This window comes from Athene noctua, chromosome 1 (assembly GCF_965140245.1).
Source record: "Athene noctua chromosome 1, bAthNoc1.hap1.1, whole genome shotgun sequence".
Classification (NCBI taxonomy): Eukaryota; Metazoa; Chordata; class Aves; order Strigiformes; family Strigidae; genus Athene; species Athene noctua.
In genome coordinates, this window is record NC_134037.1 from 148,174,721 (window position 1) to 148,186,451 (window position 11,731).

The 11,731-nt window shown below is 51.3% G+C and overlaps 1 protein-coding gene across 2 annotated transcripts in view; it reads left to right on the forward strand.

Annotated features, from left to right (window-relative positions):
* IGSF3 (immunoglobulin superfamily member 3) overlaps positions 1-11,597 on the forward strand; it is a 98,007-nt gene extending 86,410 nt beyond the window's left edge. For both annotated transcript variants that reach the window (XM_074900619.1, XM_074900629.1), the window contains 4 exons: positions 544-954; positions 2,580-2,987; positions 7,388-7,819; positions 8,584-11,597. In XM_074900619.1, coding sequence (XP_074756720.1) covers positions 544-954; positions 2,580-2,987; positions 7,388-7,819; positions 8,584-8,834 — 1,502 coding nt within the window. In that variant the 3' untranslated portion in view covers positions 8,835-11,597. The remainder of the gene's footprint in view (positions 1-543; positions 955-2,579; positions 2,988-7,387; positions 7,820-8,583) is intronic.
* Positions 11,598-11,731: the final 134 nt, after the last annotated feature.

Consider the following 11,731-nt stretch of genomic DNA (forward strand, 5'->3'; position numbering starts at 1 on the left):
GAGCTTGCTCCCTGCTGATTCTTTCCAGTCTGGTGCTCTTCCTTCTTTTGCAGTTGTGCCCACATTTGCTCCCCTAGCTATTGCATGTCTGTGGGTGTGGCTGGCATGTGACAGCAGTAGAGTCTTGTTTACTTTGCTCCTACTGGAAATGGTTTTCTCTGGAACTGCTCAACAGCTCATTGCCCTGAGGTGGAAATGGTATGATTTCACCATTTTAAAAGTTTAGATGTAATCTTCTTTCTAAGTTTGGTGGCTTAGATCACAGTGAATTAAGAAAAGGAATCTTTTAAAGGACAAACTTTAAAAGCAGCCTCTTGCTGAGGGCCATGGTGGGAGGGTCCAGGAGTAGAGCAGGGGGATGAAAGAAGAGAGAATATTTGGTAGGAGAACATCTAAACACTTTTGTCTAAAAGGTCCAGTGCATGTAGGAGCAGCCATGCCTGCAGTTGGGAGAAGACTTTCTGGTCCTCCCCAAACCAGGTGAGTTTCTTTTCTATGCTAATGACCCACCTTTCCTCATCCTTCTCTGTTCCTCCCTCACAGTGACCAAGCTGCAGGTGAGCAAGTCGAAGCGGAGCATCACTCTGGTGGAGAACCGGCCCATCCCCCTCAACTGCTCGGTGAAATCCCAAACCAGCCCTGACTCACACTTCGCCGTGCTGTGGTACGTCCACAAGCCCTCTGATGCCGACGGCAAGCTCATCCTGAAGACCACCCACAGCTCGGCCTTCGAGTACGGCACCTACGCAGAGGAGGAAGGGCTGCGGGGCCGGCTGCAGTTTGAGCGCTCGGCGTCAGGGGGGCTCTTCAGCTTGACGGTACAGCGGGCCGAGGTCCGAGACAGCGGCAGCTACTACTGCCACGTGGAGGAGTGGCTGCTCAGCCCCAACCATGCCTGGTACAAGCTGGCAGAAGAGGTGTCAGGGAGGACAGAAGTCACTGTCAAGCAGCCAGGTACCACGTGCCACGCTGGTGGGATCCTCCGGGCATCGGCTCTTGTGCACGGCTCATGAGCTCGCCAAGCTTTTCTGGGGCAACAGGGATCCTCAGCTCTTCTTTCTGCTACAGCCTTGTCCCCCCCTCCTTGCACCTACATGCCTGCACATCCCTGCACAAAGAAGAACCTTTTCCCCCTTTGATGCAACCCTCCTCCATTTAGGCTGGGGTGGCATGGATTTCAGTGTCCCCACATGAAGGCTGTCCATCCCTCATGATCTAGATCTGTCCCCCATGATCCCCCATGATCTGTTTTGCACACAGTTACTCTGGTCCTTGTCTCTTTTTCCTCTGCACTGTGCACATGAGATGTGAGTAATGAGTTTAATGAGGTGGGGGGCTGGCTGCCAGGAAAGGAGAAATCTGCTCTGCTGGTGGTTTCTGTGGCAGCCAACATCACTGGTAAAGGTGGGCTGATGGAGGAGCTAAAGAGGGCCCTCACAAACTGGGAACAGAGCCCTCATTTTGTGCAAAGGGGGGAGGCAGGCGTTGTCTCTGAGAGCAGCCTGGACTCCATGTCTGCTGGTGAGGCAGAGAGCATCGCTACTTCACAAGGAAACGTACCTTGTCTTCACTTGCTCTGGGTGATTGTTTCTGGAGGAGAAAATCCGTCAGGCAGGAGGGACACAGCAGGATTGCAGGGCTGGGCTAGGATCCTCAAAGCTTTTCTCTGTGTGGATTTGGCTGGCTAGACACAAGCTCTATGGATGGGGCTGTCAGAGGGATATTGAGTATGATCCCCAGCGCAGCTTTGCCTGGTCACGCAGGAAGTGCAGCAGGCCACAATGTGCTGCTCGCTGCCACTCCTAGCTCCTCGTTTCTGTCTGCAAAGTCCCCGAGGTGGCTGTGGGACAGTCAGGGAGGGGGGAACTGTGATCTGCCCCCTCCTTTGCGTTGTCAGCCTCTCTCTGGGAAGTACATTGTCTGTCGCTTGCTGCAGTGGCTGTAGCAGGGAAGTCTAGGTTGTGACCCTAGAAAGAAGTCATGAAGGAGTTAGGAGTGTATGACACATCATTTCACATAAAAGCTGATTGCAGTCACCCCCCTTGTGTATCAATGAAATTGTAGAGCAAAAATCAGGGACATTCCAAGGCAGCAAAACATAGTGTGTGACTTTGACCTCAGGCCACTTCTCGTTTTACAGTGCTGGTTCCCTATAATCAGCCATCCGTTCTCTGCCTTTCTTTTCTCCATTTTCCCACAGCAGAAGGGCTTAGTGGTTGGGGTGTGACTGGGCTGCTGCCCTGCCCCAGGAGAATGAGAAAAAAATGAGGTGTGACCTCCCTTCACAAAGTGTCTGTGCGCTTAGGACCCCAGGTCCTACTGGGAGATTGTGGGTTTCCAGTTCCCTGTGCTGAATGGGGTGTTGTTGGTGGCTTGTCTGAGATTTTCAGAAGACTCTAAAAAACACAAGTTCTATTTTCCTTCCCTCCTCCCTGTCCCCCCCCCTAATATTTTTTCCTCCCTTTCCTCATTTCTTTCATCACACCCCAGGATTTTATCCATGCGGGAAGGGCTTGTGGGGAGACAAAGGACCCCTGCAGCCCTCGGTCACCTTGCATTTCTAATGGCCTTTCCCATAGATAACCGCCTGCAGGTGAACCAGACCCACAAGAACATCACGGTGCTGGAGAACCAGTGGGTGACCCTGGAGTGCCTGGTCAGCAGCCGGACCAGCCCCTCATCCCAGCTCTCGGTGGAGTGGTACGTCTGGCGGCCGGGCCACCCAGAGAAGGAGGCGGTGGCCCGGCTGAGCCGGCAGAGCACCCTGCGCTACGGGGATCTGGTGGCGCTGGGCGACCTGCGGAGCAGGCTGCACCTGGAGAGCCCCTCCCCGGGTCTCTACCTCCTCTCCATCCAAAACGCCACCGTGCGGGACAGCGGAGCCTACAACTGCCGTGTGGAGGAGTGGCTCCTCGACCCCAGCGACCGCTGGTACAAGCGGGCAGAGGACCTCTCCGGACTCATCACCCTCACCGTCAAACAGCCAGGTGAGGAGGATCTGGTGCCAGTAGCTTTGAGCCATACTCTGCCCTCTTGGGCTGAAGTCATGAGTCACCATCTGTCTGTCCTTGACAGTGGGTCCAGGCAGAGGGCAGGACCACTGTGCTACAGACCATGCTGATGTCTGCTTGCATGTCTTCTTGGGTGCACCTTTGCTTTTCTGGAAGGAGCACGGAGCAAGCCCTGCAAACACTGCTAGATGGGTTTGAGATTGCGTCACCACCACATCTGCAAATTTAATTTTTTGCAGCACTTTTGGCAGATTCAGTAGGATAGGTGTCTGATTTTATTCACGTTTTGATTGAGAATGAGATGGGAGAAGCTGTCTGTGCTTCCCAGGTGTCACCCCAGGGGCGGGATCCTTGCATGAAAGGAGGGTGGCAGAGGAGGTCGAGACCCTTGTTGGTGTCCAGGCAGTTTCTCACGCTGCTGCTCCCCATTCTGTGGGTGAAGAAGCAGATGTGGGGTGTGCAGCTCCAGGGGTTCATCTGTCAGCTGGGACAAGGCCTCAGACTTCTTGATGGGGCAGGTGTAGGTTGTGAAGACCTTACCTCTATATAGACAAGAGGGTACTTACAGGCTTTCTGGCCAGCCTCTGGCTGGTGATAGTGATTCAGGTGGATCCTGCTGCCTAACACTGATTTTTAGCTGTGCCCAGACACAGGGAGGCAGGCATCAGGGATTGCTGCAGGTCTTGTTATTTCCAGGATCTAGTGGGGAAAAAAGTGCTACAGAAGTTCAAACCAGGGAGAAAGCTCCAGTTTCAAAGGGCTGCGGATGGGATGGGATGGGATGGGATGGGATGGGATGGGAAGAATAGAATAGAATAGAATAGAATAGAATAGAATAGAATAGAATAGAATAGAATAGAATAGAATAGAATAGAATAGAATAATTTTCAGTTGGAAGGAACCTACAATGATCACCTAGTCCAACTGCCTGACTGCTTCAGGCCTGACAAATAGTTACAACATGTTTTTAAGGGCACTGTCCAAATGCCTCTTAAACACTTGACAGAGATGGGCCATCGACTGCCTCTCTTGGAAGCCTGTTCCAGTGTTTGACCACCCACTTGGTAAAGAAATGCTTCCTAATGTTCAGTCTGAACTTCCCCTGGCACAACTTTGAACCATTTGCATGTGTCTTATCACTGGATCCCAGGAAGATAAGCTCTTCTACTAAGTCCTCTCTACTTCCCCTCCTCAGGAAGCTGTAGAGAGTGGCGAGTTCACCCCTCAGCTTCCTTTTCTCCAAACTAGACAAACCCAGAGTCCTTAGCTGCTCCTCACAGGACATTCCTTCCAGCCCTTTCACCAGCTTTGTTGCCTCCTTCTGTCCAGAAGGATGCTGTGAGGGACAATATCCCCTTACTAAACGGATATTAAAGCCTTACTGAGATCCAGAAAAACTACATCCACTGTATTCCTCTCATCCACTAGGCAGGTGACCTTCCTTAATAGAAGGATATTAAATTAGTTAAACAGGACTTTCCCTTTGTGAACCCATGTCGACTGATGATTGCATTATTCTTTAAATGCCTTTCAGTAGTATCCAGTGTAATCTTCTCCATAATTCTTCCAGGAACTGAGGTTAGACCAACAGGTCTGTAGTTCCCATGTCCTTTTTGTAAATTGGTTAACACTGGCTAGCTTCCAGACAGCAGGGACCTCCCCAGGCTCCCAAGACCTTTGAGTGATGATGGAGAGGGATCCTGCCATAACATTCGCTAGCTCCTTCAGTACTCTGGGATGAATCCTATCAGGCCCCATGGACTTGTGAGCGTTCAGCTGATACAGCTGCTCCCTTGTGATTACAGTGTCTACAAATGGAAAGCCACTGTTCTCTCACTCATGGTCCTCCGACTCAGGGGACCAGATAGCCCGAAGTCTGTCAGTATTATTCAAGATCAAGGCAAAAAAAGCATTGAATCCCTCCTCTTCTTCTTCATCCCTATTAGTCAGATGACCATCTTCAACAAGTATTTGTCCAATGCTTTCCATAGACCTCCTCTTGCTATTAATGTAATTTAAAAAGCCCTTCTTGTTATCTGACTGGCCAGTTGCAGCTCTAATTGAGCTTTGGCCTTCCATGTCTTCTCCTTTCATATATGAACCACAGCTCTGTAATCTTCCTGTGAAGCCTGACCTTGCTTCTAGAGATCGTACAATTTCTTTTTCCTCTTGAGCTCCACAAGGAGTTCCCTGTTCAGCCAAGCTGGTCTTCTACCCTGCTTACTTGACTTAGGACACAGTGGAATTGCCTGCTCCTGTGCTTCTAAAAAGTGGTTCTTAAAGACTGACCAGCGCTTATGGACTCCTAAGCCCTCAAAAGAAGATTCCCAGCTAAGTTTCATCTATTTTAGCAACAGATAAGCTGCAAGGACAATTTACCTTGGAAAATATGGATTCTCTAGTTCTTGAGGCAAATTACTCAAGATTAAATGTCTGTCTTAAAGGCTGTAAGTCAATAACAGTTATGGTCTTCATTTGCTGGGTACTTTCCAGCATGTAAAGCAACTGCTCTACAAGTACTGCTGTGGTGCTTTATGCCTGCCTGTTCAAGCACGGTGTCAGCCTCGTAACTCTGCAACACAGCTGGCAAAAGGGAAGTTTCTGGAAAGGTTTTAGTGGTCATTCCTGGCAGAGAAGATTTGTAGTGTGAAAGAGGAGCTCTCTCAGGGGACAGCACAGCCCTTAACTGCCAAGTCCTTGCTTGGGAAGCTTTGCTGGCCAAGATGGCTTGAGCAGAGACCTCCCCCCAGGCAACCCCTGTACCCCGCATGCCTGCTCCATTGTTAAGCGCAGCTCTTGATCCAGGCTGAGAATTGCCAGCCCTGATGGAGTGGGGAATGAATGGCAGGGGAAATCCTTGAGGTTCATTTTGAATTGTGGAAGATGTGGAGTGGGAAGAAGAGAGGGAGTTGGGGGCACTACTTGAAGATCATTTTTTCTAAAAGTGCTTTGTTGTTGTTTGTTTTTCTTTCACGGCAGCCAGAAGCTAACAAATTGACTACACTTAAAAATAGCGTAGCTTGTGACTCACATCTCATTAATGAGGATCTCCATGCTCATCTTTCAGGACTATAATCATGAGCAAAGGGGGGGGAAAAAGACCTCTCAGCACCTTCAGACAGCAGTTCTCCTCTTTCTGCTTAACCTGCTGAGGTGTGGGAGGATTTGTGTTGATTTCAACAAGCCATTTCCTTCCCTTCCTCCTTTTTACCTCAGTAGTCCCCGATTTACCTTATCTCAGGACTTACCTCATTCCTGTTTCTGCACAGGAGTCTTCCTGGGGAAAGACGTGAGCTGAAAACTCTCATGTTGCCTATGGCCTGAAGAGCTCTGGCCTTAATGAAGATTTTCATTATGAGAGCATTTAAGAAGTATAGGGCAGGTGCTGTAATGAGAAGCCCCGCTGGGCACAGCAGCCCCATGGCTGCTGAGAGCTGGGGGACAGCAGCCCCCTCCTGCAGGGACACCCAGGATCTGTGCAAGGGAGGGCTTGCCCATCTCTCTTTGCATGAGGAGAAGGCTCCTCTCTCTTTGGTGAGCTATCAGCCTGCCCTTCTTGCTCAGCCTCCACGTCAGAAAGGGCTTTTTAATCATTAAATGAAAGCTTAGATCCGGACTGATTGCAATCCCTGGAGTACGTGTTCCCTGGCAAGATGACTAAACCAAATGTTAATTGCTCTTGAAGTCAGCCTTTAATCAACTCCTCTTGGGTTCTGGCCACTGTATCTCAGTTAGGTAGAAACATCTCTTTAGCTCTGCAGCAAGCACTAGAGAAAAAAGATGAGAGATGGAGAATTTTGGAAATGTCCTTGCTCTGTGTGTGCTGATGACATCTCCATAGAGGAACCTCTTACCTAAATAACTACCCAAATTGCTGGAAAAAATCCTCTCCTCTTCTGTCATGCTGATTTTCTAGGTTTTTGAGTGCTGTAAAGAAATAAAAAATAAGCGTGGAGTGCAGTCTTTGCACCAGTAGCTGAGGAGTAGTAGTACATTGCTCCTCAGCACATGCACCAAACCTTGGTATTTCCTGCCATGTTCTTGTAACATGTCTGGATGAGCCACTGGAGCTTTCTCTGCTCACAGGCTTGCCCATTAGTTGGTGCGAGGGTCTGCGTGGGCAGGGCGGTAGCACGGTGCTCGCAGCCAAGCTCCCGTTTGACCCTGTGCCAGGTGGCGTGCGGTGGGCTGAGGTTGCTGTGCCTGTGGGGTTGACCACAGAGGTACCTGTGAGACTTGGCAGGCTGCGTCAATTCTTTGGGTTTTGCTTGGATCACGCCCAGTGCCAGAGTTGTGACGGTCAGTTTGTGCCAGGGTAGGGTGGTTTGGCGATAGCATTTTGTTCAGTGTTCACCTCTCCCCTTTTGTCATCTCAGATCCCACCCTGCAGGTGGACACAGCCACTGCCAACCTCACAGTGCAGGAGAAGGAGTCCTTCCCGCTGGACTGTAGCATCCTGTCCCGCTCCAGCCCAGAGTCCCACTTTGCAGTGACGTGGTACAACCTGCGGGCCAAAGAGGCGGGTGGCCATGCAGAGGAGGAGGAGGAGGAGGAAGAGGAGAAGGAGGCGGTGCTGAGCGTGGGCCCTGATGCTGTTTTCAGCCCTGAGGCTGGTCGCTGGGAGGGCCGCCTGCGCTTCCAGAGGCTCTCAGCGGTTCTCTTCCGGCTGACGGTGCTGCAGGCTGGCGGTGCCGACACAGGCAACTACTCGTGCCGTGTGGAGGAGTGGCTGGCAGACCCCAACGGCGTGTGGTACCGGCTGGCAGAGGAGGAGTCGGGGACTGTCGCCGTTCATGTGCAGGATGCAGGTGAGAAGAGGCAGTGACCCTCCTGGGGGCATGGCCCTGGCATCCATCCCCTGTGTCTTGCTTCAACCATGATAAAAAGGCCAAGGGGTGAATGGGACTGGGTCTCAACTGCACTGGGGCAAATCTGTGCCAGTGCTATTCCAGTCAGCTTGACGGCTCGTAACCCAGCTCTTGCTTGGGCTTGAGCATCCGCACTGTGCTTAGCTGTGTGCTGGGGCTACCCGCCCCACAGCACCTACCACCTGGTATGTCTCAGGTCAGTGAGGGTGGACATCGCCCCCCAGCTGGGGTTTAACCCTTCTTGTTGTGAAACATCCTGGAACTTGGCTTAGCTCTGCACAGGGGCTCAGGCTGTGGCATAAGGGTATCTTCCCAGCAATTCCTGAAGCCATCAGATGTTTTAGGGGCCTCAGAGATAACTGGCATCATGAGAGTTTTCTAGGCCCTTGAGGGAGGTACCCTAGGGTGCTGCCTCTTGAGCTGAGGGAATCAACACTTGTGAGGCTCACCACTTTATAAGATATAAAATCTGCACCAGGGAGGACTCCCTAGTGAAACTTTTGGGGTGGATAAAGCCAAAACATGTCCTGCGATAACTTTCTTGTGCTGCTCTGTTTTCAAGTATTGGTATTTTTCTCATAGCTCCGTCTCCTGCATTGGCAGATTAATGAGCATCTGGGTTTTTTTGTTTCTAAAGAAGTTTGTAGGTAGGCCTTGCGTTTCAGAGAAGCCAGGAAATGTGACTGTCCTGTGTGTCTTTCCAGGCTCCACCCTGCAGTCTGTCATCTGTTCCAACGATGCCCTCTTCTACTTTGTGTTCTTCTACCCCTTCCCCATCTTCGGCATCTTGATCATCACCATCCTCCTGGTGCGGTTCAAGAGCCGAAACTCCGGCAAGAACTCAGAGGGCAAGAATGGAGTCCCCTTGCTGTGGATCAAAGAGCCTCACCTCAACTACTCTCCTACATGCCTAGAGCCGCCGGTCCTCAGCATCCACCCGGGAACCATAGACTAAAGAGGCAGAGGCGCCTGGGGGGGGACGCGCAGAGAGAGAGAAGCAGAGACACACCAGGAACCCTAAGGAACAGAGTGGGTTTTGTTGTTCTTGTTTCATTTGTTTCTGTGTCTGTGCTCCAATGCGGCGGCTGAGCTCTGTGGAGTGCCCAGCCGGTGGGGACGGGAAGGTCCGAGGCGTCCTCCAGCGCCTGTGGGAATGCACCCCCTCACCCCAATGGACAGAGGGTCCCTGCACTTGCTGTACATAGCGGACGTTCCTCTCGGATTCATTTTGTTCCCATCAGTTGCTGTCTTTTGGGCCGTTACTTTTTTGTTATCGTTTCTTTTTCGATCACTCAAAGAACTGTAGGCTTCCCCTGCCCTCCACACAGCGAGAAGTTCCTAGGGGGCATTGGTCCTGGGATGATCTTTTTGAAAGTAAATGTATATGTTTTCCAAAACAGACTGGTTTTTCCTCCTCAGACTCGATGCCACAGTGAAGAAGGTCTTTTCCCAAGGTGTGCTGAGCTAGCTCCTCCCTCTACCAAATCAAAGCCAAGTCCACCTCCAGAGGGGTTACCTGGACTATCGGGAGGTCCATCTCAAGGACTGGCTGTAGCCTCAGCATCTTCTTGCCTCCATCTTACTGCTGTCTCAGGAGGGAGCAATTCACCTTTTTGGGAGCATTTCCAGGTCTTGGAGATGCCGAATATTTGGTGCACTTGCAGTCAGGACAAAAGAAATTTCGTTTGTCTCCAGGAACTGAAGTGGGGGGTGGAAGGAGGACACCTGAAAGCCCTGAAATTGTTGGTATCAAAGGGTGTCCTTGTACGGTTCAGCTTACCAGAGTCGTGCTCCTCCCTGGTGTCCATGCTGCCACCTCTGGCGAGGCGGGTCCCCTCTGTGCCCTAGTCACCTGGGGATGGGTGGCTGGATTCAGTCTCTGAAGACTTCAACATGACCAAAGTAATGACTCTAGAAAGGGGAAGCTTCATGGTTGGGTTCATGGCCCCTGGATGCTTCAGCCAAGGAGCCCAGCTGCAGTCATGCCACGCAGCGGGGACATGCAGTTAACCACCATGTGTCACGAGTTTCCCTGCAGCTTGCACTACTTCCCGGCGTGAGCTTGGACAAGGCAAAGAGTCTGCACCGCATTGGCACCCTGGGGGCTTCCCTGTCCCCTTGGGCCGAGAGAAATCTTTCCCTGCGCTTGTGCGTGTATCTGCCATTTTTCGTTTCTGGGGCTTTAGGAGTAGAAAACATTTCTCCATAAGCTCCCCCTCCTGGCAAAGTCACCTGCTCTTGTCGTAGGCAGTCACTGTGGCAGGAAATGCTGTTCTTTCTGTGAAAGATATGGCTCTCGTGAACCAAACCAGGGCTCTCGCCACATGGGGCACCTGAGCTCCCGTATCCCGTAATGCCAAGTACCCCTGCCCTGTCCTGTGGAGGAAACCGCCTCCTCCCCCGTACACCCTAAGTGTTAACGTCTGGCGGAAGAAAATGTTTGCCAAAAATGGCCTTTGTTGTCTTCCTTGATGTCTTCCTGGCAAATCCGGCCATTTATTTTTTGCAGCATGGCTGAAGCCAACCGGGACGGACAGGCACAGCTGCAAGACACACACACACACACACACACACACCCTGCACCCCCCCTCATGTGTGAGAGGTGCCATACCCACAGCCGTTGCCCTCCTTGGGAGGGTCGGACTGCTCTTTGTGAAGAGAAGGGGACCTCAGCAGATGCTCTGTAGCACTAGTCAGTTAGACCCTGATGCCTTGATGTTTCCAGAGGTGGTGAAGCCTCCGGTGGGAGATCTGCACTGCACACCCTCTCTCCCAGCTGGGAGAGGACCCACATGACTGCAGACTGTCCCGTGCCAGGGTGTTCTAAGTCAGCCACCTCTACTCTTCCACCAGAATGGCACTGGTTTCTCCTTCTGCTGGGAAGCCCAAATTTCACTCATCCCTCTGCGAAGTCTGCCTCCTCGAGACATAACTGCTTACTGGCCCCAGCATATGCGGAATATCGCACTCCTATATATAGATGTATCACACACCCACACGCTTGTCTTCCCTTTCTGGATAAGGCGTCTGTAAAGAGAGGAGTGGGATGAGAAGTGAATGGAAATGAAGAACCGAGGTGCAAACAGCAGCAGCTGCAGCCAGTGGGTATTGTTTCGTAAATGTAGTATCTCCTGTACATACTGCTCCGGGCAGGAACTGCAGCTCATTTCAGCTTTAAAGGAAAAAAGAGAAAATGAAGGCGGCAGGAGCCGTTCTTTCCTGGGAGAGCACTGTGCTGTGATTGAGCCATGCTCCGCCTCGCCAGCCTCTCTGCTCCGGAGCAGGGCTCTCCCGGAGGGCTGTCCCACAGCCCTGTCCCCCTGGCCAGAACAGGTCCCAGCCTGCGGTTCCTGCTCTGAGCCCAGGCTTTCCCGGGAAGCATCTCCCATGGTGGTCCCTGAATGTACCTTGCCGGTGACATTTCTCCCTTGCTCTGGCAGTGTGTTGCCCAGTCTCAAACTTCTCTCTGTTTTTATAAGGCAGACTCTTCCTGTAACGAGTTTTAACACAAAACTTTTCAAACCACTCTCTCTGCTGTAACTTTCTGTAACAAAGCTGAGAAGAAAGAGAGATACCCTATCCATGCATGATGTGGAAAAATGTTTGGGTTTTTTTAAAAAAAAAAAACAACAAAAACTTTGTACTATGTTGCACTAAAACATGTTTTATACAACACACCTGAGAGCTGTAGTAAACCGTGTTGAAATTGTGAATCCTATTGCTGCTGGTTTTTGTCAGATTTGGGCTTTCATTATGCCTTTATGCACAGTCCCTGCATAAAGGTGTGCCAAACTCCCCCTTTTAGGCAGCCTCTCCCTCTCCCACCACCCCTATTCCCCGATGCATTAACTA